Source organism: Cavia porcellus, unplaced genomic scaffold (assembly GCF_034190915.1).
Source record: "Cavia porcellus strain 051 isolate PalLab524CR breed Dunkin Hartley unplaced genomic scaffold, mCavPor4.1 scaffold_26, whole genome shotgun sequence".
Taxonomy (NCBI): Eukaryota; Metazoa; Chordata; class Mammalia; order Rodentia; family Caviidae; genus Cavia; species Cavia porcellus.
The window spans coordinates 42,119,220-42,144,657 of record NW_026947509.1 but is presented as its reverse complement, the minus strand read 5'-3'; the positions used below and the strand labels follow the sequence as shown (position 1 = coordinate 42,144,657).

The following is a 25,438-nucleotide window of genomic DNA, read 5'->3' as shown; positions in this document are numbered from 1 at the left end:
GCAGTTGTTAATGTGAGAGTGGAAAAGGTAAGACTTCTCTAGTGTGTCTCTTACATTACCATCCCAAATGTTTCTCCCTTTGGCAGGCAGATTCTAAGCACTAGAAAAGTCTTATTTATTCACAAAGTCATCTTTACTTGTATCTACCCTAGCCAATTTTTCTCTTCTCTTCTCTTAAGTCTACCTCAGAGCTTAGTATTTAGTAATTTTCTGATTATTTTATGGGTTCTTGTCTCATGAACAAAAAGCTTTATTTATTTATTTTTTTTGAGACAGCTTCACTACGCAGTTCAGGATGGCCTCAAACTCACAGTGATTCTCTCATCTCAGCCTCCCAAGTGCTGGGATTACAGGCATACACTACCACATTTGGCTTGAATAAAATTTCTTAAATGCAGAGAGGCTCTTTTGAATTCAACTTTATGTTAATATGCACTTGCATGTTGTTTTCCTTGAATTTTTAAAAAGATTTATCTTCATAAATATTAATTATATTCCAATTAAATTCACAGTATTTCTAATCCTCAGAGGAAAAGTTTTAGTGCTTCCTAGTCTTAGAAAAATAAGACAAATTTCCAATTAAAGAATACAAATTCTCTTCAAAAAGATGAGAGTCTTACAATACTCTGCAATGGACACTTTTACTATCTTGTATTTTCCTCTAGTTTTTTCCTACTTTTTAACTAGTTTATATTGTTCCTGTTTGTAATTCCTTTATTGATTGCATATTGTGAATATCTTTTCATATTCTAAATAATCTCCTTCAAACATCATTATCTTAAATAACCCCTTGTGGCTGGCTTAGAGATTTCCTGTTATTTGCTAATATTCCACAAAATTCTAGCTAATGTTTTGTTCTTATATCTTTTAATATTTATTGCCAAGCTGCCCTCCTGAAAAAGATTAAAAGTTTATCCACCTCAAACCTGTTTCTTCTCATTCTTGCCAATAATGAATGGGACTATGTTTAAAGATTAGAGGTTATTTGTGTGTTTTTCTAGTGATTATAGATGGAGCTACAGACACAGTAGACACTAAAATAATTTTGATAAGTGAATTAATAAGTGTTTACAAAACATATGACTATAAAGTTTTTCAAATAATTATTCATTCACTCAGTGTATTTATCCCACATATGATAACCTTTGATCTACCTACTAAAAATGAATATGGCATTTAGAAACAACACTTTATATATAGTGGAAAAAAATTAAAAACTTGATAACTGATACTAAATATAGTATATATACAACACAATAATAATGTATACAGAATGTAATGTGTGTAAAACCAAAGTTGTCCTAGATTCCTAAGAAATCTTTTGGGAACAAGCAATTTGTCTCATTTTTCTAAGACTAGGAAGCACTAAAACTTTTCTTCTGAGGATTAAGAATACTGTGAATTTAAGAATAGAAAACCTCCTATCTATTAGTTACGACAGTCTTATTTCTGTGAGTCTCTTCAGAATCAGAGGAATTATGCCATACAGAATGTCAAAACCTGGTGTTAATGTCCATATTCCCAGAGATTTTCTTTAATATGGAGAAATAAAAACAACACTAAAGTTTCTAGAGAGAGTTTTAATGTTTCTGTATATTTTGAAAGTTTACTTTAAGTACAGTTACCTCAGGTCTCAGATGACTCAATAAATATCATATTTTGTTAGGTGATTTAATTTTATAAGTCTTTTGTTCCACAGTCAGAAAGAGCACACGAAGATAACTGTCCCACCTTTCCAATATATAAATCTTTTCACCTTATATAAGGTAGTAATCATTAAAAATTAGCATAGTCTTAAACTGGAAATGTCATTTAAAAGGATGTATTGCATAGTGCTTTTATATGTTCCCCATGATAGGCAGAAGGTGCTAGAATGCGTTGGTAGCTCACCAAACAATATGTCATAGAAAGAGAATGTGACTAGCTAGGCTCAGAAGATATGGATTCTAGCCTAATACCTGCCAGTAGCAGCTACTTACTAATTTTAGTCAATACATTTCATGTCTTGGAGCTACAGTTTTCTCTGTTGTAAACAAAAACCTGGCTTTGATCAGCATTTCCCAGAGTATGCTCTGTGGAGCCCAGGTCTTTTGAGCTCTTTCCCTGGAAAAGGGCTTTATGGCCTAGTATCTACCTCAGAACCTCAGGCTACATCAAAACACCACTTTTTTTTTTTTTTTTTTTTTTTTTTGGAGACAGGGTCTCACTACACAGTGCAGGCTGAAGGCCACTTTGTAGCCCAGGCTGGTCTTGAACTTGCAATGATTCTCCTGCCTCAGCCTCCCAAGTGCTAGGATTACAGGTATGCGCCAGCTCCAGCTTCAAACACTTTTTTTTTTTAGAAACCCATTGAAATTTGCTTTTCTACTTCTTTGATTAGAGTAGCTTTAAGTTCAGTCCTTTCAGAGAAAATCACCACCATTTGTTCTCCTAAACCAGAATCCTGAGGGTCACCCTAGATGTTCCCCACTCAGGCACTGCCTCTGAGCTGTCACCATCAGATACTGTAGTTCACCCCACCCTATCTCATGGACTCTTATTTCTGTGGACTTGCAGCTCATCTCTGAGTAATTGTTGTCACTCCCTCAGTTTCTCCATTTTTCACTGTGCTCTCCTTGGACTCCAGAAACAAATCCAGTTGTTCCAGGGGTTAAATACATCAGAATTTATTATTTATTACATTTCCTAGAGTATTAAGTTCAAAGTCCTTGATTTAGCACCAGCCCCTTATCAACAAGACCTTTCCTAACTTCCCTTCTTTATGCTTGTCTTAACAAAATGGAATGGCTTGCAAGCCCTGGTGCTGTTGAGTGCTTCCACATCTGCACAGATATTGTTGCCTTTGTCTGGAGTGATTGTTTCCTCCTCCTCCAAGGGTTTAGCTCCTGTCACTCAACATGCAGTTTGTTTCCTCCCTGGTTAGGCTTTCCGGACAGCAGCAGTGATTTCCAGTACTTCCTTTCTCCAACAGGCTCTATGTTTCTTTGAGGGCAGGGTGCATTGTGCCATGTCTTTTTTCTTTGTATTCCTGGGCCTTTGTTGGAGCTCAATCAATTCTTAATAAATGAAGGAGCAATTTTAGTGTAATGGATTGAGAAGAACCCACTTACTCCTTTCAATGGCTGAAAGTGACAGTTTTCTAATTTAGCCTTGACCAACCTAACCGAGCAAGAATGTTGGCCAAGACCTTCTAAAAACCACTCAATGATCTGTTTTGTAGAGGTTTCATGAAGTATCTTCCCAGTAAAGGTTATTATCACCCAGTCTGGTAATAACATTTGATAGCAATAGGTTTTTATTAGGTTTGGGCCCTGCATATAATTTAATCTCAACAAACCAAGTTTCCAGGGAAATGAGGTGAGCCATTATAGACAATTTGTATGAAATTATCAATGAAAACATTTAAAGCTTTTATTAATACAAAAGTACTTATTGTGCAAACTACTATACTAGATATTGTGAAAGCCACACAGGGGTAAATTACATTCATTTAGGGAGATATATAACTTACTGAAATAATGGTAATAGAGGTAATAAATGATGAGATCTTCAAGAAAAGAAGGCTGCAGGAATTGGTCCACACCACTATTGTTATTTATAAGATATATTACTTTATGACAAGTTATTGAAACACTACCAACCTTTAAAAAAAAACCTAGTTGTTTACCAAACTGCAGTTATCTCAAGTGTGAGATATATCCTATGGTTCTAAATAACAACTTGAATCAGATTATACAAAAAAAGCCTGAAACCACTAGAAAGTCCTCGAGGATTATCAGGAAGTAAAAATTCAATTAACCACGCCAGTATTTGCCCCAGGACAGAGAAATGAATACTCGGCTTCTCAGCAAGGGAGGCAGGATTTCAAAATATATTGTCAATTCTTTTATCTGTGAAAATTTAAGATTCAGAAACTTTTAGTTACCAGACAGGAAGACTGAAAAAGAATGTCAAGTGTTCACTGCAACCAATCTCAGGTTACACTATTAAGTCTTTGGTCACTTTAATGCTCTCTACAAAGTTACTTCCTATGTAGACAAGCAAAAATTAATTTCATTCCAGCTTTTCCCCTTCTTTGATCATCTTCACACAAAGGTCAAAGCAAAAACATAAAGTGCAATTACAAACATCTGCCTAAATCCACCCCACACCAGAGGAAGCAGTTCCTTGAGTAAGCTGAGGCTTGATGATAGGCAATTTCCACAAGGGAGGATAGAAATCAGATTCCGAGATGGCCAGAGTTCAAAGCTAAAGCCTAACCAAATAATCAAAAGGTCTAATTTCTAAAGCTTCCCGATGCACCGTGTGACAGCAGTTTTGGCTGAAACGAGATTTCCTCAGGAAGGTGCTCACGGCTTCCAACCGCGGTGAGGAGCCGACGCAGAAGGCCCACGCAGGAGGCTGCCCCGTAGGGTGTGGCCCGAGGCCCACACTGGGATGAAGGCGGCAGCGGGCTTCCCCTCCACACTCATTCATTCCCACTCACCGCCCCGCAGCCGCTGGCAGGGAGGCGGGGCCGGGAGCGCCGGGCTGGGCGCGGTCGGCGGCAGGGCGGGGCGGGGCGGGGGAGTGGGCGGGGCCGGGCGGCCGCGCCGGAAGTGAGGGTGGGCGGCCCGGCGGGCGCGCGGCGGCAGCGGCCGGGAGTCTGTCCGCGCTGCGGCCGCCCGGCCTCGGCCCCGCCCTCTGCGTCTTCGCGGGACACGGCGCTCCGGGCGCCGCCGTCGCCGCTGCGGGGCGCTGCGTCCGCCCCGCCCCGCGCCCCCGGCCAGTCAGTCAGGCAGCCAGTCAGTCAGTCAGTTGGTCAGCCAGGCAGCCAGTCCGGCGGCCAGTCAGCCAGTCCACAATTCTCTCAGTCTGTCAGCCGGTCAGGAGCGACTGGCGCTCGCCGCGGGCCGGGACAGAAACGCCGCGCCCGGGTAGGAGGTGGAGGCGACGGCAGCTGGGGCCGCCAGAGGACTGAGCAGCCGCCGCGGTGAGCGTTAGTCTCGCTGCGGGTGGTGGAGCCGGGCGGGCTTGGGGCCTCAGGGCGCCTCCGCCTTCATCTTCGCGGCGCGCTCCCGGCCCGGGCGGGGTCGGGTCGGGGTCAGGGTCGGGGTCGGCGGGGCCTGGGAGACAAAGCGCGCGCGGGGAGGTGGGGGCCGAGGCCGCGGAGAGGCGCCGGACGGCGCGGGTGCGGTTCCCGAGTTCGGGGTCGAGATTCGGGGAGGCGCGCGCGATAGCGGGCACGCGCTCAGGTCCCGCGCCGGGTAGGCCGAGGGGTCGCCGGAGCTCAGCTTCCCGCCGGAAATCCAAACTGCAGCTCGGGGTGGAGCGGAGCGTGAGGCGGCGGCGGAGATGCCTTCGTGCGAAGAGCAAGCTGGAAAATGCGCTGCTCTGATTCGGGCGGTGTCTTCGGGAGACCCCGCAGTGAGCGCTGGCGGCTGCACCGCCTGGCAGCCCCGGAGCGTGGAGACGTGGCTGGGCGCGGAGCACGAGCTCCTGGTGGCGGCGTGTGCTGCATTTCGAGGCAGCTGGACAGATCTGGGCGCATGGATGGGTGTCACTGAGCCTCCGGGAAAGGCTGGTGCGTGCGGCATTGCTCATGCGGCTGTGGGAAGCTGCCTGTGTCTGCGGAGCCCAGTGGAGAGGAAAGGAATGGAAAGGTAGGGGCTGGGGGGAGGCACAGTCATCGGGTAAAGAAAGGATAGCATTGAGTCCACAAGGTAAACACCTGTGCAGTACCTCCTGCTTCCTCCTGTCGGGCAGCGTGGGGCCCCAGAGTGAAGAAGATCTGCAACAGGGGGAGCCCTTTGGTACAGGGAAATCCACCGGCGTTGCCTGTTCCCTGGCATTGGCTTCCAGTGTGAAAGTGGAGAACATATTGAACGCTCTACTTGCCCGGGAGGAAACAGGAATGCCTCCACCTGTTTACCGCCCAGCAGGTTAAGTGAGATAATGTGTGCAAAACTGGTAATTTTTACCTAGCGCTGAAGTGTTTAACAAATGTTAATTCTTTTTCGACTGCTGTCTGGAGATTTTTTTTTTTTTTTTTTGGAGGGCTGGTGGATAAGAAATGGATATAGATCACTGTAATGTAGTGCGTTATGTAACAAAATGTTGAACTAGAGGCGTAGAATGAGCTGCTGAAGAAGAGATTATTGATTCTAGCTTGAGGGAATTGGAAAATCCCTGGAATGGGTGGCATTTGAGTGGAACCTTAAAGGATGGGTAGGCTTTCAACAAATGCAGATAGAGGATAGCAGACATTCCACAAGGAGGTTATTCTGTCATTTGAGAGCTGAAGTGAGTGGATCTTTGAAGGAAGGGCAAAACATAGACAACCCAAAGAGTTTTGGCTCTTACTGAATCTGACCTTAAGATTGCCTGTTATTTTGTCTTTTGTGTCGTCAGTTTCCTAGAAACCAGGGGTTTTTTTTTTCTTTTTTATCGGTACCAGGGATCGAACTCATGATCACCTGCTTGCAAGACTGGTGCTTATGCCGCTGAGCTAAATCTCCAGCCCCTAGAAATCAGTTTTAACCCTGCTTAACCAACTGCAGAAATGTCTGAATAGCTTAACCCATAATTTTTTGCATTAGACATTTTGTGTCACTGGGACTCTGCTCTCATGACTTTACTTATGTTGGTTTAGAAGTAGTTAAATGGCAACATTAGTGTTAATCCCAAACTCTTACTTAGGAAAATTAGTGTTAATGACATAAGAATTGTGACCACAAGCAAATAACTTGCACTCTTAATTCATTTATCTTTAAATGAAGGTTTGGATTAAATCACTGGTTTTCAAACTATGTTTCACCAGTTTTAAGAATTTTGGGGAGGCGCTTCTGAGGTTCTGCAGATGTTTGATTTAAATTTCATTTAAGGATTGGAAGTGTTTCTTAGTGGTAGAACACTTAAACTCACAAGGTCCTAGGTTTGATTTCTGGCACCACACATACAAAGTCAAATTAAAATGTATTTTAACCCTATAATAACAAAGTCACTACTAAATGGTATGCACAATCTTAAACACTTGGTATGTATTGATTTAGTTAATTCTCACCAAAACCCTATGGAATAGGTTCTATTATTACGAGAGGAAATAAGTGCAGACAGTAAGTTACTTGCCCAAAGATTATAGAGCTGTGAGGTGCAGAGCTGTTTGAAACTAGATAAGCTAATTCTAAAGCTTGTATGGTATTCTTACTTACTTTCCTGTGCTGCCGCCGTAGTAAAATAGACAATGCACACTCTTAAAAATTTGTGGCAAAGTAGATATAACAAAATTTATCATTTTAACCAGGTAATTTTTTCAGTGGCATTAAGTACATTCATATTGTTATGCAACTGTTACAGTATCTCCACAACTTTTATTATTCGAAACTAATTTTGCCCACTACATACCCTACATCTCCTAGTAACAAGTTTTCTGCCTTATATCTTGAGTTTGACTACTCTGGGTACTCCCCATAGGTTGAATCATAATTTGTTCTGTTGACTGGTTTATGTCATATAACAATGTCTGAAACATATTTGCATATTACAGCATGTATCAGAATTTCATTTTAAAGGCTGAACAATAGTCCATATATATATATATATGCACACACATTTATAGACATGAATTTTTCCAGCTTTCAGCTATTGTAATGTTTCCATGAACATTAAGTGTACAGCTGGCTGTTTGATTTGCTGCTTTTAGTTCTCTGAGATACATACAGAATCTGCCAAAAAAAATGCATAAACACTTCAGCAATTCACAGTACTAATGCATGGAAACTAATTGGCCACCACTTTGAGCACCTCTTATAATTTTAGAGCCCAAAAGTAATTTGTATTAATCTCATGATGTCTCAATATGTTTAGTACTAAAGTATTCATGCAAATTTTTCTTTTTTAGAGTTACACATTATTTTTGTGGGCTCTATATACCTAGAAGTAGAACTGTAAAACATGATGATTTGTATTTGTTTTGTGAAACTGTCATATTTTTCATAACAGCAGTGTAATTTATCATTCCCATTACCAGTACAGAAAGGTTCCAGTTTATCCTTCCAATACTTACTTTCTGTATTTTTAAATTTGTTTTGTGGTGTGAGGATTCAAGCCTGGGACTTTTTCATATTAGGCAAGCATTCTGTCACTTAACTACATCCCTAGAACTTGTGAGATATATGTGTATTTGTGTATACACATATGTGTATACATAGGTATATTGGTTATAGCCATCTTCATGGGTGTGAAAAAGTGTCTCATTGTGGTTTTGATTTGGGTTTTCCTGTGCTTAGTGATTTGAGCATCTTTTCATGAACTTATTGGCCATTTGCATTTCTTGGAGAAAGGTCCATTCAGATCCTTTACCCATTTTTTACTTTTGATTTTTTGTTCATTCGTTTGTTTTTGAGACAGGGTCACACTGTGTTGTTCCTGCTGGCTGTGAATTTACTATGTAATCCAGGCTGCCTCAGAACTCTCATGGCAATCTTCCTTTCTCAGTCTCCTCCAAGTGATGGGATTACAGGCATACACCACCATGCCTGACTCTTTACCCATTTTTAAATTGTGCTGTTTGCTTCCTGTTGAGTTGTAGAAATTTTTCTTTTTTAAAATATATTCTGAACATTAACAGCTTATCAAATACATAATTTGTCAGAGTCTCCCACTCTGTGATTGTGTTTTCACCCTTTATTTTTATTTTTTATTTTATTTATTGTGTGTGCAGTGCTAGAAATCAAACTCAGGACTTCACATGTGATAGGCAAGGCTCTATCTATGAGCTGCATCGCCGGCCCTAAATTTTTATTTTTACTTTGATTAGTATATATTTGTAGTGAGTAATGATTGCATTCATCATTGGGAATTGGTACATAAAGTGTGAGTAAGGCATCTTCTTTTTTACGCCTCCCTCCCTTGATTGTATCCTTTAATGCATAAAACTTTAATTTTGGTGAAGTCCAATTTCTTTTTTGTTGCCTGTGCTTTTAGTACTGTGTCTTAAGAAATAATGGCTAAATCAAGCTGTGAAGATTTTTCCTATACATTTTTTCAAGGACTTTTTGTAGTTTTTGCCCTCATTTTGAAATAACTTTTGAGTATATGTTAAAGTTCCAACTTCATCCTTTTGCATATGAGTGTCCAGTTTCCCCAGCACCATTTGTTGAGGAGACTGTCCTTTCCCCACTGTATGGTCTTAGCACATTTGCTTACTCATATGTGTGTATATATATTTAAAAATTTCAACACACTGAAAACTGCTACAGGGTTAATTTGGGGCTTGGGGCTTTAGCTTCTCTCACTATCTCTGTGCTTACTTCCTTTGAAGGAAAGCCAAATTCAATATTGTGCAGACCTGTTCATGTACATTTGCCTCAGTAGTTGTGTAATTATGGTATGTGCACTATGTTCAGTTAAGCAAGACAGAGGCATATTTTGGGGGGGAGGGGTGTGCGCATCCTGTGTAAGTCACTGTTTTGTGAAAACATGTAACAGTAAATGATAATGTCATAAACGTTTTTGTGGTGTATGGTTCATTATTTGCTGTGCTATAAGTATTGGACTGTAAATACTGTTATTGAGTCAGTTTTGAAAATATTTTTTTGAACTATTGGATCAGTATACTTGAAGAATATCCTGAGACCTAAGAGTGAACCATTAAAAACTGCTACCAAAGCAAAACCAAAACCTTCTGCTGTTTATTTGGATGAAATTTTATAAAATAAACATGTTCCTTAGGCAGTCATAAGACTACAATATGCTTAATTCACAATTTCTCTTCTTGACTTTATAATAATATAGTATATTTAAACATAAAAACATTAGCACTTTAGTTTTATATGTTGGGATATACTATAGTTCTGAAATATTAGAAGACTCCTAGATTTGTCTCTAAAGCTTTCTTTTCTGAATTTCTTATATTTTAATATATTCGTTACACTTCAAGGACAATGTTTTGAACATTTCTCATGGTTTAGAAATTGTCATAAAAATGTACTAGTGTTGCAAATGAGATAAACATAGTTTCTCTGCTTTAGACAAGCTAGACAGAGAAAGCAAAGAAATAGCTATTCTTCAAAATGAAGAGGATGCCACTTACGTACAAGATAAAGTCAGTAGGGAATGAAATTGAGAAAGCTATGTCTACAAAGACACAGAAGAGATTAAGAGGTGAAAACTTGTGAAGAGATTAGTTTTGGAAAACGGACAGTTAATTAGATGAAGAAAAAAGCTGGACTGGGAGAGCCATGATTGATGACTTACCATTATGTAACACTTAAAATTTAAGCCCCTAGTGAAGAGCAGTGATACTGATACGGGGGCATAAATGTAATTCCCAAACTGCTAGATGTTGGTTGTAGAGTCTGTGTTGCCCAAAATTAAAGAATGAATTGTAAGGAACAACAGAGGTTGAGAGTAGGAAAAATTTATTAAGAGAGAGAATGCCTGAGAGACAGGAAGGGACACAAAACTGGGCTGTCTCAGACCCCACTTCACAGAGGAATTTTCATAGAGCAAAATCAAGATTCCAAGTACAGCTGCTTTTAGGCAGTATTGATCCAATGAGGGAAGCAGATCATGTAGCAAGTATACATGGAGAGATCAAGGACCTTTTTAGAGATGGATCAGGAAGTCCTGGTCACACACTTGGGTGACTAGTGAGACTTTATTGGACCAGGTGATACCAATTATTGTATCTTTGACTTATTGCTTATCCCTTGGGGAAGCATGTAGACCTTAGTCCCTCTTTATCTTGAGGCCTGGCCTCCAACAGGTGTGCCTTCAGCCACGGTTAGAGTGTGTTCTCATCCCCTGCACTGATTCCCTAGAGGGCCTAGCCCTGTCTGACTGGCTGTAATATGTCTACCTAACTTAGTTGTCTTTAATAATATCTGGTGGAAATTAAGATTATAATCATAGGGGCTGGGGATTTAGCTCAGCAGCATAAGCACCTGCCTTGCAAGCAGGCAGTCGTGAGTTCGATCCCCAGTACCGACAAAAATGGAAAAAAAAGACAAAAAAAAAAAAAGATTATAAACATAGTAAATATACCACATATTACGGAATCATAAATCAATTTTGTAACTATGCTAAAAAGTTGAATGGTTTAACCCTTTAGGAAGATTTTACTGAGCTTAAGATATGAAACTGTTAGCCAACGCAGCACAACAAAGTAACTACTAATGTGACTTGAAAATACAGTATATTCTTTCTGTCTCTCAAGTTATATGGAAAATACTTTATGTACAATTGCCATGTGTGGTTTGTTCTTCCTAATTTTTCTCCTCAGAATCCTACTTATCTAGTGAGACCCACCTCCTATGTGAAGCTGTTTGATGCCAAACAGAATTGTGTTATCATTGCTGTACTTGCTTTGCTTTATGTTGTAGGTAACTGTATGTGTACTGCCTTGTATCCCACTGTGTTCTGCAATATTGGACCTAGTTTTCCTTTTTAAATGACTCTCAATTCCTACATATATGTAATAGAAATTCAATGATTTTTTAATGAAAGGTCTTGAGGGGTTCTTTATAAAACGATGAAGAATTCACAGAAGATTACTGTTTGTTTATAATGGATAATTATTTCTTGGCTCATTCCTTAATTTCATATCATAAGTGACATTGAAGGATGGTAAAAGAAATCAGTGATCCCTTGTGAGTAGAGCACTTTGCAAGTGTTAGCATTGGGTCAAAAATCTTTTACTTTTCCTAAGTTCAAAAAATATATATGTGTATTTTAAGCAGAAGCAATGAGTAGGATACACATTGCTTAATTTAGTGAATGTGATACATTTGAGTTAGTACTTAGTGATATAGAAATTCCAAAGCCTGGTTCCTAAATTAACTGTTGGTTTAGATACATGTTTTTGGATGACTGTCTTAGCTAAAAGGCAGCTTATGTAGAATTTGTACCCAAAATGGTAAATACCTCTTTGACTACACTTTGTAAATGGTAATACTCATTATTAAATTTCTACTCACCTATTACCCAGATCAGGCTAGTGAAGTTTGTGCTTCCTATGTTCCAGTCAGCTGTTGAAAACCAGTGTGTGGATTTGCACTTGAAAATTCCATAGAAACTCTTAGAAGGCATTTTAAAACACTGGAGTTAAGCTAGTATGGCAGGCCTACTGGAAGCCCCAGCACTCATCGAGGCAGAATAGGATTATACGTTGATCAAGTCTATCCCGGGCAATGGCAAGCTCCTGTTTCAAAATAATAAGTAAAAAGGTCTACGGATGCAACTCAGTGTGAAAACTCTGGGTTGAACACCCCCCCCCCAACAGCTAAATAAATAAATAAGTAGGAAATGCAGTTATGAATGGTTTGGGTCTTATTGTTTTTAGAGTACCATCATTTTCTTACTAAGTTTTAAATTACTCATTTACCTTTGAGGGACAGGTAGATTAACTTTTTTTTCTATTTAAAAACAATGGCTGGTTCTCGATGTGGTGATGGACACCTGTAGTCCCAGTATTCTTGAAGACTGAGACAGGAGGATTGCCTGAGTTTAAGATCAGCCTGAACTACATATAAAGACCTCAGCCACTTGTCTTCACAGCAAGCATATTTGGAACTCTTTGCCTGTATGAAAGATAAATATATGACCACCTTAAATTGAATATTTTCCCATGAGACAACCAATAGGCCTGTTTGGTAAAAATGCTAGATCACACTCCTCCTCTACATCAGTAATATCCTGTAACCCTTGACTCTTTTCTTTCTTCAACTTTTGCTGTAGCTTTTGAAATTAAACATTATCCTCACTCCTAGTTTCTTTGTTGAGGTCAGAGTGGCTACTTCGTGAAAGATTATGCAATGCAGCTTTAAATAAAACATTTTTTTCTACTGAAGAAATTATTTACTGTTGAGAATGTTAATCTCATAGCAGCTTACCAAAAGGCAGGCTTTTTAAAAATCTATTATTTATTTTTTCTGTATTCTTGAATAAACATATCTAACTATATACATTTTATTGTACAGAATAACAGAAAGAATAATGCTAGCCAAGAACAATATCTTCTATACCTTCTTCCTCGATTTCCTTTTTTTGGGGGACAAAGTATCACTATGTAATTCAGCATAGCCTTGAACTCATGGCAGTCCTACTGCTGCAGCCTTCTGTGTGCTGCTTTTTCTCTAATTTCAGTTATTTTAACTGCTTACTTTTTATATTTCTACAAAAAATGCATATTCCAGGATCATGTTTTCTTGTTACATTTCACTAAACAAGATAGAAACTTTCTTAATTTGTGGGGGATTCTGCTTTGTATGTATATAGTATGTATGCATTTATTTTTGGAAACAGGGTTTCCCTGTATAGTTCAGACTGCCCTTGAACTCACTATATAAACTAGGTTGGCCTCAAACTCAAAACTGTTCTCTTTTGTCTCAGCCTTCTGAGTGCTGGGATTGCAGGCATCTGCCACCATGTCTGGCTTTATTTGTTTTATAACATAGTAAAACTCAACTGTTAAGCCTGATAAACAACAGGAGGTAAGTACTTCACATTTTATTACTCAAAAGAATTTAGCAAATACAGTACTTCCAGTTTGGGACTATTATGAATAAAATACCTATGAGTATTTTTGCAGCAGTCATTATACAGACAGATGTTTTATTTCTCTTGGATAAAGGAATAGTATTATCCGGTCACATAAGTAGGTGTTCCTTCTTTTAAAATTGTTGTTTAAAAATATATTGAAGAGCTGAACAGAGTGTAGGGAAGGGGAAAAAAACAAGTTATGTGACAGGTACAGATTCTCCATGATGATTTTAATCATTATATATTATCTAAAATGCACCAGTAAAATCCAATTGGAAGAAAAAAAAATGTATTGAAGCACAATATAAAGAAATGTTTACATATCACTAAGTTTACACTTTTTCAATTCTTATGTAACCCACATACAGACAAAAAAAAAAAATAGGAAGTTATTAATGTGTCCCCGGGGTACACTGCACACAAAATCAGCTCTGTACCTTCATGCCCTCATGGACAGTCACTATATTGACTTAAATTTCTGACTCTAAAGTTTTTTTGACTTTATTGTTTTTTTAAAATGTACTACTTTAATTATAACACCTATATATTTCTATATAAAAAGTTATACTATTAACGTGTGTAAGTTTCTATCCACTTATGAAAACATTTCTGCAACAAAATAGCAAATCATCTACTAGAGTTTCTTCATACTCCTTGCAGTTTATGCCAGTCTTTATTCTGTCTCCTGGCTATAAATTAGTTTGCATTTTCTAAAATCTTGTGTAAGCGCAATTAAACACTATTCTCTCATCCCCAGTGGAAAACCTCTGCTTCGATTTGATTTTCATGTGGAATGATGATTTTTACATTCTTCCATGTTGCTTAGTGCTCCTTTCTGTTGCCAAGTGGTAGTCCATTATGCATTATGCTGGATTATAGTACAGGTTTGTTGTTAATTTTTTAAGCAGTGAACAAAGTTTTCCAAAATCATATTATCTGTCCAACAGCATCATGTGGTACTGCTTAACTGCTGTACATCCCAGTACTTGTTAATCTTTCTCATTCTAGCCACTGTAATGGATAGGTCGTGGTGTCATATTTTGGTTTTAGTTTGGATTTTTCTGATTAATACTGTTGTAACTTTTATCATCAGCTATTTTGGAAGTAACCATACAAGTTTATTGCTCATTTTAAAAATTAGGTTGTATTGGGGCTGGGGATTTAGCCCAGCAGCATAAGCACCTGCCTTGCAAGCAAGCAGTCGTGAGTTCAGTCCCTGGTACCGATAAAAACAAAAAAGACAAAAAAAAAAAAATTAGGTTGTATAACTTTTTATTAAGTTGTAACAGTTATTTTTGTAGTCTAGATACAAATCCTTTATATAGATTTAAATAATCTTTCCTCCCTCTCCTCTTCCTGGTCCTGGGATGAACACAGGCCTCCAACTTTATAATGTTAGCTCTTGTGTTTACAGCCTATGACCCATTCTGAAAATTTTTGTTTATTGGCTAATATGACTATTGAGGGCCCCGTGTATGCTGTGTAAAACAACTACTTGTATTTTTTCAGCATACTTTTTTTTTGGTACTGGGAATTGAACTCCGGTCGATACTCTTGCCAGGCAGGCACTGGGCCACTGAACTATATCCCCATCTCAGCATACTTTTTAAAAATACATACATAGTTCCACATTGCTTTGGAAGTCGAAAGACACTTTTCTTGTTACCTATTTTGGCTTTTAACAACTTTGTTGAAAAATCACTGTATAAGCATGAATCTGTTGAACTCTCCAGTGTGTTACTTTGGTTTACATAATTCTCTATCATTCTGCCAGTGCTGCCTTGTTTTATTTTATTTTTTTGAGAAAGCACTGCTATATATATAATTTCCCCAGATCCATTTTATTTCAAGGAAAAAAAGAAAAAAAAAAACGACTAAGAATTTCAAAACATGTCAATCAGGGCAACAGTGTTTTGCATTGTCATCTGCAAATCATGCACCGAAAGCAAAAGACATGTGCATTCAGTTGTCCAAATAATACCAGTACAAATCTTTGTCTTCAGTGAACTCAGAGAAACCAGTATATTTTATTTTATTTATTTATGTTTGTATTTATTTTTGGTTCTGGGAATTAAACTTAAGATCTTGCGCTTGCCAGCAGGTGCTTATGCCACTGCGCTATATCCCCAGCTTAATTTTACTTTAAAAAGAAAAGAGATAAAACAATTTCAAAACAAGATAATAGAAGAGTAACAATGGCTAATACATTGTGTATTATTATCTTTAGTTACTCAGAGTATGAGATACTGGCATTTAATTATCCAAATGATGTCAGTACAAACCTTTCTTCTCAGTGAACTAAAGGAAACTAGTATACTGTCTTAACTATCATATATTCAATTTTTTCTTTTTCCCCCTTCTTTTCTCTATACCTCCGTTGTAGTTTCTCTTTTCTTTTGAAGTTTCTTCCATCTTACAATATCTGTTGTACATTTTGGATTTTATTTACTCTTTCATCTTTTCGCCCTAGACCACAATATGATGTTTCACATATGCATCTGATTTATTTCACATTGGGCATTCACCACACGGATTTCCACAGAGGTTTTCCTCATAGCCTTGCCAGAATTTGTTATTCATTGATTTCTTGATAATAGCCCTCTTTCCAGGATGAGGTGGAATCTCAGTGTTTTAATTTGCATCTCTTGAATGACCAGTGATACGGAACATTTTGCATGTTTATTTGCTGTTTGTATGTTTTCATCACACATCTCAGATGCCCATTTTTGGATTAGATCTTTAAATTTGGAAGTCTGATATTTTTAAGTTCTTTATATGTTCTTGATGTAATCCTTTGAGGAACAATTGGCAAACATTTTCTCTCACATTATGGGTTGTCTTTTCACTCTGTTGGTAGTTTTTCTTCCTGTGCAAAAGCTTTTTAATAAGATGAGGTCCCAAATTGTTGATTCTTTGTGATAGTTGCTGTCTGGTCAGGATTTTATTCACAGTCTTTTCCTATACCTGTGTCTCTGAGTTTTACCTATTCTATCTTCAAACAGATTTAATGTTTCTGTGCTAATATTTAGATATTTGATCCATTTTGAATTTAGTTTCATGTAGATTAAAGATATGGGTCCAATTTTAATCTTCAGCATGTGCAGACCCAGTTTTTCCAGCACCATTTATTAAAGAAGGCTGTCTTCAGTGAATGTGTTTGGCACATTTCTCAAAGATAAGGTGACTGAGTATGTCTAGAGTTATTTTTGCATCTTCTAATCTGTTCCATTGATTTTTTTGTTTTGTTTTGTTTTTTTGTTACTGGGGAATCAAACTCACAACCTCGTACTTGCCAGGCAGGCACTTATGCTGCTGCACTAAATCCCTGGCCCATTGATCTCTGAGTCTGGTTTTGTTGAGTCTATTTTGTTTTATTTTTGGTTGGGTGAGTTTTGCCCCAGTACCATGCTGTTCTTACCACAGTAGTTTTTTTGTTTTGGTTACCAGGGATCGAACTCACAACTGGAAGCTTGCCAGGCAGGCACTGTGCCACTGAGCCAAATCCCCAGCCCCGCAGTAACTTTATAGTGTAATTTCAAGTCAGGAATTGTGATGCCCCTGCCTTGCCTTTGTTGCTCAGAATTGCTGGCTATCTTCTGGTTCCAAATGAATTTGAGGACTGTTTTCTCTAATTCTGTGAGATAAGCTATTGAAATTTTGATGGGAATTGCAATGACTCTATATAACAGTTTTGGAAATATGGCCATTTTCACATATTGGTTCTTCCCTACCCAAGAGCATGGAATATCTCTCAATTTTCTAAATATCTTCTTCAATCTCCTTTTTCCGAGTACTATAGATTTCAGTGTAGAGGCCTTTTTTTCCTTCATTAGATTGATTCCTAGATATTTCTTTCTTTCTTTCTTTCTTTCTTTTGGATGCTATTGTGAAAGGTATTGTTTCCCTAATTTCTCTCTTAGTGAGTTTGTTATTCCTGTACAGGAAGGCTATTGATTTTTGAGTGTTGACTATATTCAGCTACATTACTGAATTTGCTTGTTAAATCTAGCAGTTTTTTAGTGGAGTTTTAGAGATCTTCTATGTAGATTATCATGTTATCTGCAAATAATGATAATTTAACTTCTTCCTTTCCTATCATTATTTCTTTTATTTTTTTACTCTTGTCTAATTGCCCCAGCTAAAGTTTCTAGGACTCTGTTGAATAAGAGTGGAGACAATGAACATCCTTGTCTTATTCCTGATTTTAGAGAGAAAGCAATCAGTTTTTGTCCAGTTTAGCATGATATTGGCTGCTGATTTATCATAGATTATTAGATTGAGAGAAAAGATCGTCTATTTCAATTTTTCTATATTTTCTATATATATTTCTATATTTCTAATTTTTGGTTTTTTTTTTTTTTAATCATGAATGGGTACTAGACTTTGTCAGAAGCTTTTCCTGCATCTGTTGAGATGATCATATGATTTTTGTCCTTGGCTCCGTTAAAATGGTGTATTACATTTATGGATTTGTATATCTTGAATTATTCCTGCATCCCTGGGATCAATCACATTTAATAATGGTATATAAAATCGTCTTGATGATTTGCTGCATTCTATTTGCTAGCCTTAGTAATAAGGATTTTTGCATCCCTGTTCGTTAGGAAAATTGGCCAGCAATTCTCTTTCTTAGTTGAGTCCTTCTCAAGTTTTGGTATCAGTGTAATGCTTGCTTCCAGAAATGAACTTGGGAGTATAGCTTCCATTTCAATTTCATTAAAGAGTTTGAGAAGTAGCAGTATTAAGTCTTCACTAAATTTCTTGTAGTCTTTCAGGTTTCAGCATTCTGTCAGGACCTGGGCTTTTCTTTGTTGATAGGTTCTTAATATATCTTCAGTTTCATTTTGGTTGATACTGGCTTATTAAGGCTTTTTATATCTTCATTTAGTTTTGGTAATTCATATATATCTGGGAATCTGTCCATTTCTTCTCCGTTTTCTGTTTTATTAGAAGACAAATTTTTGAGTAGGTATAGATGATCTTCTGGATTTCTGCAGGGCTCATTGTGATTTCACCCTTTGCATTCCTACTTGCATGGATTTCAGTCTTTTCTTGACCTTCTTCGATAAGATTGGCTAAGTTTGTCAATTTAATCTTTCAGAGAACCAGCTCTTAATTCATTGAGTCTTTTTGTTGTTTTTTTTTATAGTCTCCAGTGCATTAATAGCTTTTGGCTTAGATTGCTCTTTTTTCTAAAAGTTTGAAGTTCAACATTGTTTATTTGCACTTGCACTTTTCCTGATATGGGTATTCACTGCTATAAATTTGCCTGTTTAGGATAATTTTCATTGTGCCCCACAAGTTCTGGTATGTTGTATTGTCATTATCATTTAATTTGTAGAAACTCTAATTTCTACAAATTTCATCTGTGACTCATTGTTTAGTAGGGTGCTATTTAATTTTCATATGTTTATGAAGTTCTTGTGGTTTCTTTTGCATTGGATTTCCAATTCCATTGCACTGTGATCTGATAATATGCATGGGATAATTTGAATTCCTTTGTATTTGAGCATGTTCATGAGCTAGTATGTGGTCTGTTTTGGAGGACATCCCATGTGCAGCTAAGAAGAATGTATATTCTCATTTGTGGGAATGAATACTCTGTAGACATCTACTAAGTCCATTTGTTCAAAAGTTTGGTTCAGTTCTAAAATTTCATTGTTTGTTTTGTTTTGTTTTTTGTCTAGTCGATCTGTATTTTTGTGACTGTGGGTATTGAGCTCCCCTAATATAGTTGTATTAGTATTTACTTGATTTTTCATACCTGTTAATATTTATTATGTATAATTAGATGCACTGGTAATTGTTGTGTATATATTTATGATATCTCTTCTTGGGTTATTCCCTTTATGAGGATATAGTTACCTTTTTTATCTCTCTTAATCAGACTTGGCTTCAAATTCACTTTGTCTGCAAATAGAATAGCTACTCCTTTTTTCTGGGTTCCTCTCTGTCACATGGAGTATTTTTTTCCATCGTTTGACTTTCAGTGTATGAAATTTCCTTTTGAATTAAATGTATTTCTTGTGTGAAGCATATTGTTGGATTTTGGTTCTTGATCCATTTTGCCAGTCCGTGTCTGTTGATTGGTGAATTGAGACCATTAATATTGATGGTTGTAACTGGTATGTATTAACTTATACTTGTCATGTTATTTTCCTGTTATTGGTTACCGCTTTTTTCCCCCTTTCTGCGTTTAATTGTTGACCTTACCTGAAGGATTGCTTCTGTTGGGATTTGTGGAGTTCTAGTCCTTAATCTTTTTCTAGCATGTCCTTCAAAACATTTTGGAATGCTCATTTGATGATCAGAAATTACTTTAGATGTTCTTTGTCATGGAAGTATCTTATTTCTTTGTCAGTTTTGAATGATAGTTTTGTATGGTACATCAATCTAAGGTGAAGGTTGTTTTCCTTTAGAACTTGAAATATTTTACTCCAAATTCTACTTGACTTGAGAATTTGCGCTAAGAGGTCAACTGTGATTCTGATCCACTTTCCTTTATAGGTGATTTGTTTCTTTTTCCCTAACAGCTTTTAGCATTGTATTCTTGTATTGAATTTCTGGAATCTTGACTATGATATGCCTAGCTGTAGATTTTTTTTTGATCATTGCTAATTTGAGTTTTACATATCTCATTTACATGTATGTCAAGTTCTTTTTCTCTACTAGGGAAAGTTTCTGTCATGATGTCTGTGAACATTTTTTTAATGTTATTTGTGGTATCTCCTGCTGGAAAAGCTGGTCTCCTTTGAGTAACTACATACTTCCCTTAGCATAGCTCAGTGGTAAAACACTTAACCTTGCAATCCTACCTTATTGAGTCTAGTCAATCTTAAATTATTCTTTGCCTCATCTATCAACAGCTGTATTGATTTCTCATAGCCTCTTGCTATTTTTAAGAATTTTTTCTCTTTCTAATTGCTACTGCAAGCCTGCTTTCTGTATCTGAGATTGTGTCACATGAGCTTAATCTGCTGAAGATAGTTTCAGTGGAATTTTTATTCTCCTGGGTATCAGCTTGAATCTGCCTCATGAATTGTATTTCTTTGCTATGCTGAGCGGTTGTGGCTTCCATGATTTTCTTAAACTCCTTTTTTTTTTTTTTTTTTTTTTTTTTTTGGTCTGTATCTGCTCTAGAGATATTAAGTCTGGTTTTCATTATGGACACCGCTTCTGATTTGATGTTTTTTCTAGGAACTCAATTCAGTTGCTTTGTTGTTACTACTTAGAGAGGCTAAGTTGGTGGCTTTCAGATTGTCTCACCTCATTGCCCTCTGGGTTTGCCTCTGGTGAACTGGATGTTTGCAATTGCATCTTGTTAAAGTGTCTTCTCATTTTATTTTAGTTTTATTCCTGGACTGATGCTTGTAAATTGCCTATCGTGGGTTGCTTTATTGCTAGTCTTTAGAACCCTTAGAAAATGATTACCTCTCGGAGGTATCTTATAGGCGTAGCTGGCTTTTCGGTTTTGAGTCTGTTGCAAGATCCTCCCTCTTTAGTTTGTTGGGAATGAGAAGTTGCTGCCTGCTTAGCCCAGCTCCTAGTTCTTTTCACTGTCACAGTATTTTCTGTGACCCTTAGTTAATCTCAGTCTTGGAATACCAGGAAGAGCAGTGCCAGCTAGTGCAGTCCTTCACATCTACTGTCTGTAGCCATCACCATGTGTCCACAGATTTGAACACTTCCTCCTGTGCAGTGAGTCCAGTCTCAGGGAAAGGCACCACTGGCTACCTCATCCTTTGTGTAAGTTTCTGTCTTCACTGTCTCCTTGGGCTTCAGTTCATGCTTCAGATCCTTCCTGGGTCCAGGGGCCCACTTCCCTCTGTGTCTTCCTCAGCATCTTCTTCAGGGTCTAGACAGTTAACTGTTAAAGAGGCTCTTTCACTGCATCTTACCACTCTGCCATCTTGGATTCTCTCCTCCCTTGTTCTAAATACAGCCTCATGATGAGTCAGATTGAGCCTTATAGTAAGGCAGATTCAGTTCACCAATCTTTTCAAGATTGTTTTGGCTATTCCAAGTCTTTTTGTGGGGGAGAGGTTAATAAGATCTTATTTTAATGCTGAGCCTCACTTACTGTCAGAAGAACCTGAGTAGAGAAAATGGGTTTATAGGCAGATAACTATGTAGCATGTACAGAAGACTTCTTAGTCTTTTTCTTTCTTTTTTTCTTTCTTTCTTTCTTGCTTGCTTTATTTTGGTACCAGGAATTGAACTCATGACTTCACACTTGGCAGGCAAGCGCTCCTGCTACTGAACTAAATGCCCAGATTTTTTTTTTTTTGGTGTAAATTTTAAAAATCACCTTGTCAGTTCCAAGATTTGATATGAAAATTTTCCTTATGATTATAGTATCTGATGCTTAGATAAAGGGAACATCTATTGTGATGTGACACTGCTAGAAATAGAGGTGACTAGGACAGTTATGTTTAGAAATATAAAACTGAAGTTTAAAGCTGTGTAGTTATTTGCACCATTCTGCCTTGTTCGGTTGTACATATTGATTAAAGAGAACTGTCTTTATTAACATAGTCTTGATTATTTTTTAAATCAAAAGTAAAGTATAGTTGCACCAGTTTAAATTGAACATGTGTTTTTATGAGAGTTTTTGAGCTTGCTTGCATTTTATGGTTTGCTATGTTTCTTTCACTAATAATATTAATGCAAAATGCAACACAGGAAATGCATGAAGAAGAAAATAGCCTGGACACAGTGATTCACATCTGTAATTCCAGCTATTCAGGAGGCTAAGGCAAGAGGAGCATAATTTTGAGGCCAGCCCAAATAATTTAGGGAGATCCTGTGTCAAGGAAAAAAAAAAGTTTTAAAAGGCTAGGCATACAACTCGGTGGCAGTGCTTGCCTAGCACAGCGCTAGCCTGGCATGTGTGAGGTTGTGAGTTTGATCCCAAGTACCAAAAAAAAAAAAAAAAATAGAAAAAAGCTACATTGAGATTTATCTTATCCCAATCAGAATGTCTGTCATCAACAATACAGAAAATAAACAGACATCTTCTGCACTTGTGGGGGAAAATTCACGTAGCCACTATAAAAATAAGTATGAAGACTTCCTTATCAACTAGAAATAGAACTACATGATTAGCCATGTACCTCTCTTTGCTATATACCCAACAGAATTAAAGTCAGCACACTATAGGGATACCTACATATCCATGTTCATTATGTACAGTTCAAGATGTGCAACCTGCCTAGATGCCTGTGACAGAAATTGTGAATATATGCGCAGTGGAGTATTAAATTAAGCTTTAAAGAATGAAATTGTATCAGTTGTAGGAAAATAAGTGAAACTGGAGATCATCATGTTAAATGAAATAAGCCAGATTCAGATAAGAATCATATTTTTTGAAAATATGTGGAGTCTAAAAAGATGCGATAAAAGTAAAAGAAAAACAGTTATTCGGTAAGAAGGAGGGAAGTATAAAAGGGTAATGAGAATGATGGATATGATCAAAATATATGCCTGTTTGAAATACATGTTTAATACAATATTTTGTAAAATTAATATTTGCTAACATATTTTAAAATGTTTAAATTGTTACATTTATAAATTAAAGTTTTTAAAAGAATTTTGAGTTAAAGCATTGTTTGTTGATTCACAGTGAAGTAAATGTTTGCTGTAAAGAAATGTGAACTGTTGTGGTTGTAAAACTTAGATGCTAGAGAATTGGTTAAATGCATTAGTTCCTGTGTTGTAACATCTGTGTAGATACTTGAGATGATTATTTGGTTTATAGAATGTATGACTTCTATTTCATGTCAGCTTTTTGAGGGCACATATTTAATTCTTGATAATCAAGTAAAAATATAATATCCAGTCATGGGTAGGCTCTTTATTTGAGTTTTGAATTCGTGTAGGCTTTATGTGATTTTTTAAAAAAGAGAACAAAACAAAACATTTAAGCCCATCAGAACATCAGCAAGCAACCTAGGATTTCAAAGCAAGACAACAGGAAATCAACAGTGGCTACCACAGTGTCTCCTGTTCCCCTCGAGATGGTTGTCCATATCTTCACATACAGTGAATTCAAACAAAACAAAACAGTATAAAACCAATCAAAACAAAAGAATGAAAGCATTACTGGTCTTCAAAACCAGACAGTAGGAAAATCAACAGTGGTTATCATGTCTCTTGTTCTCTACAAAGTAGCTGTCCTTTATGTGATTTTTAAAAACTCTTTGCATTAGTTACCCTAACAAGTGCTTATGATGTTGTAGTAGAAATTATTTACTCTGAGAATGCTGAATGTATTATTCCTATGTAATTTTCTTATTTTTTTAACCTTGTGTGTGTGTGTATAATGAGAAACATTTCAGACTTACAGTATTGTAACATGCAGGTATATTAATTTTTAAACAGTGTGAGAGTTATACAAGTTACATTTTTGTCAGCAATTTTTGTAAATTAAAGACATTTTCTAGGGCAAATTTTAAAAGATACAGAGATTTTCTGTTTATCTCCTGTGCACATACATGCACAGCCCTCCCCTGTTACCAGCATTCCCATCAGAGTGATATATTTGGTACAGTTTGGTAGGGAACCTGTATAGTCCCCACATGATTAACCCAGAGCCTGTTAGTTACATTAGTCTGCTTGGTTTTGTTCATTTTTTGGTGTTGTCTGAACATTGTATGTAGTTATTTTCACTGCTAAAAAGTTCTCCATGTTTTTTTTTCCTCCATGTTTTTCATGTGCATCTTCCCCTCCCCCCTAAGCCCTGGCAGCCACGGATCGTTTTACTGTCTTCATGGTTTTTCCTTTTCTTTTGTCATGTAGTTGGAATCATACAGTATGTACCTTTTTTCAGATTGGCATTTTTTAGATTGGTACTTTTTTAAAAATAAGCATTTATGTTTCCTCCATGGCTTGATAGATCTTTTCATGGTTTGATAGCTTATTTCTTTTTAGCTCTAATAATACTCCAGGGTCTGGATGTAGTGTTTATCCATCCATTCACCTAGCTGAATGGACACCTAGTTACTTCCAAGTTTTGGTGATTATGATGAAACTGCTATAAACATGTGAGAGTTTTTATGTAGATGTAAGTTTTCAACTCATTTGGGTAAATACCACAGAGTGCCCACTGTGTGGTTAAAGTATGTTTAGCTCTGTGAGAAACTGGCAAACTGTCTTGCAAAGTGACTGTATAATTTTGCATTCACACTAGCAATTAATAAGAATTCCTGTTCTTCCACATCTTCACCAGTGTTTGGTATTGTCACTATTTTAGATTTGGACCATTTTAATAGTGATTTGGTAGTATTTCATTGCCATCTTAATTTGTATTTTTTTGATGGCATATGATGTGGAACAACTTTTTATACATTTATTTGTCTTCTGTATATTATATTTGATCCAGGCTTAGCTAAGATCTTTGGTCCATTTTTTTCATTAGATCTTGATGTTGAGTTTTAAGAGTTATGTTATTTTGGATAACATCCTTTAGTACATATGTCTTTTGCAGGTTTTTTAAGTCTGTGGCTTATTGAATTCACTTGACATTGTCTTTCATAGATGTTCAGCTATTATTTTCCTGATTATCCTTTTATTTCTGAAACATCCTCCTTCTCTTCAATCATTCAGATTTTCTCCTGTATTACCTTATAGGTCTTGTATATTTTGCATTTTAAATTTAAGTCTTCGATTCATTTAGAGTAAATATTTGTGAAATGTATACGGTCTGTGTCTGGGTTTTTTCCCTTTTGTGTTGATGACAATTTGTTGAAAAGACTATTTTTGCTCCATTGGATTGTCTTTGTTTCTTTATCAAAGATCAGTTGACTAACTTCATGTGATCTGTTTCTGGACTTTCTTTTCTGTTTGTCTAATCTTTGAGCAGTACTACACTACTACAATAGCTTTATACTTTATAGTAAGACTGGAGAATGTTAAGTGT

The 25,438-nt window shown here is 37.1% G+C and overlaps 2 protein-coding genes across 7 annotated transcripts in view; one reads left to right on the top strand and one right to left on the bottom strand.

Moving 5' to 3' along the window:
* Positions 1–4,800: 4,800 nt before the first annotated feature.
* Raph1 (Ras association (RalGDS/AF-6) and pleckstrin homology domains 1) overlaps positions 4,801–25,438 on the top strand; it is a 104,267-nt gene continuing 83,629 nt past the window's right edge. For 5 of the 6 annotated variants that reach the window (XM_063237295.1, XM_063237294.1, XM_063237293.1 and 2 more), the window contains exon 1: positions 4,801–4,972. The gene's annotated coding sequence lies outside the window, so the exon portion shown is untranslated. Of the gene's footprint in view, positions 4,973–5,501; positions 5,643–25,438 lie in introns of those variants that run through there. The other variant, XM_063237291.1, reaches the window with a different exon arrangement.
* LOC134473157 (nascent polypeptide-associated complex subunit alpha, muscle-specific form-like) lies at positions 5,022–5,576 on the bottom strand. Its single transcript, XM_063236648.1, has one exon. It carries the CDS (start codon positions 5,574–5,576, stop codon positions 5,022–5,024), a length of 555 nt encoding a protein of 184 aa, XP_063092718.1.

Excerpts from the sequence above, each read along its gene's own strand:
- LOC134473157 (XM_063236648.1), bottom strand. The coding sequence starts at position 5,576 with ATGCCGCACGCACCAGCCTTTCCCGGAGGCTCAGTGACACCCATCCAT.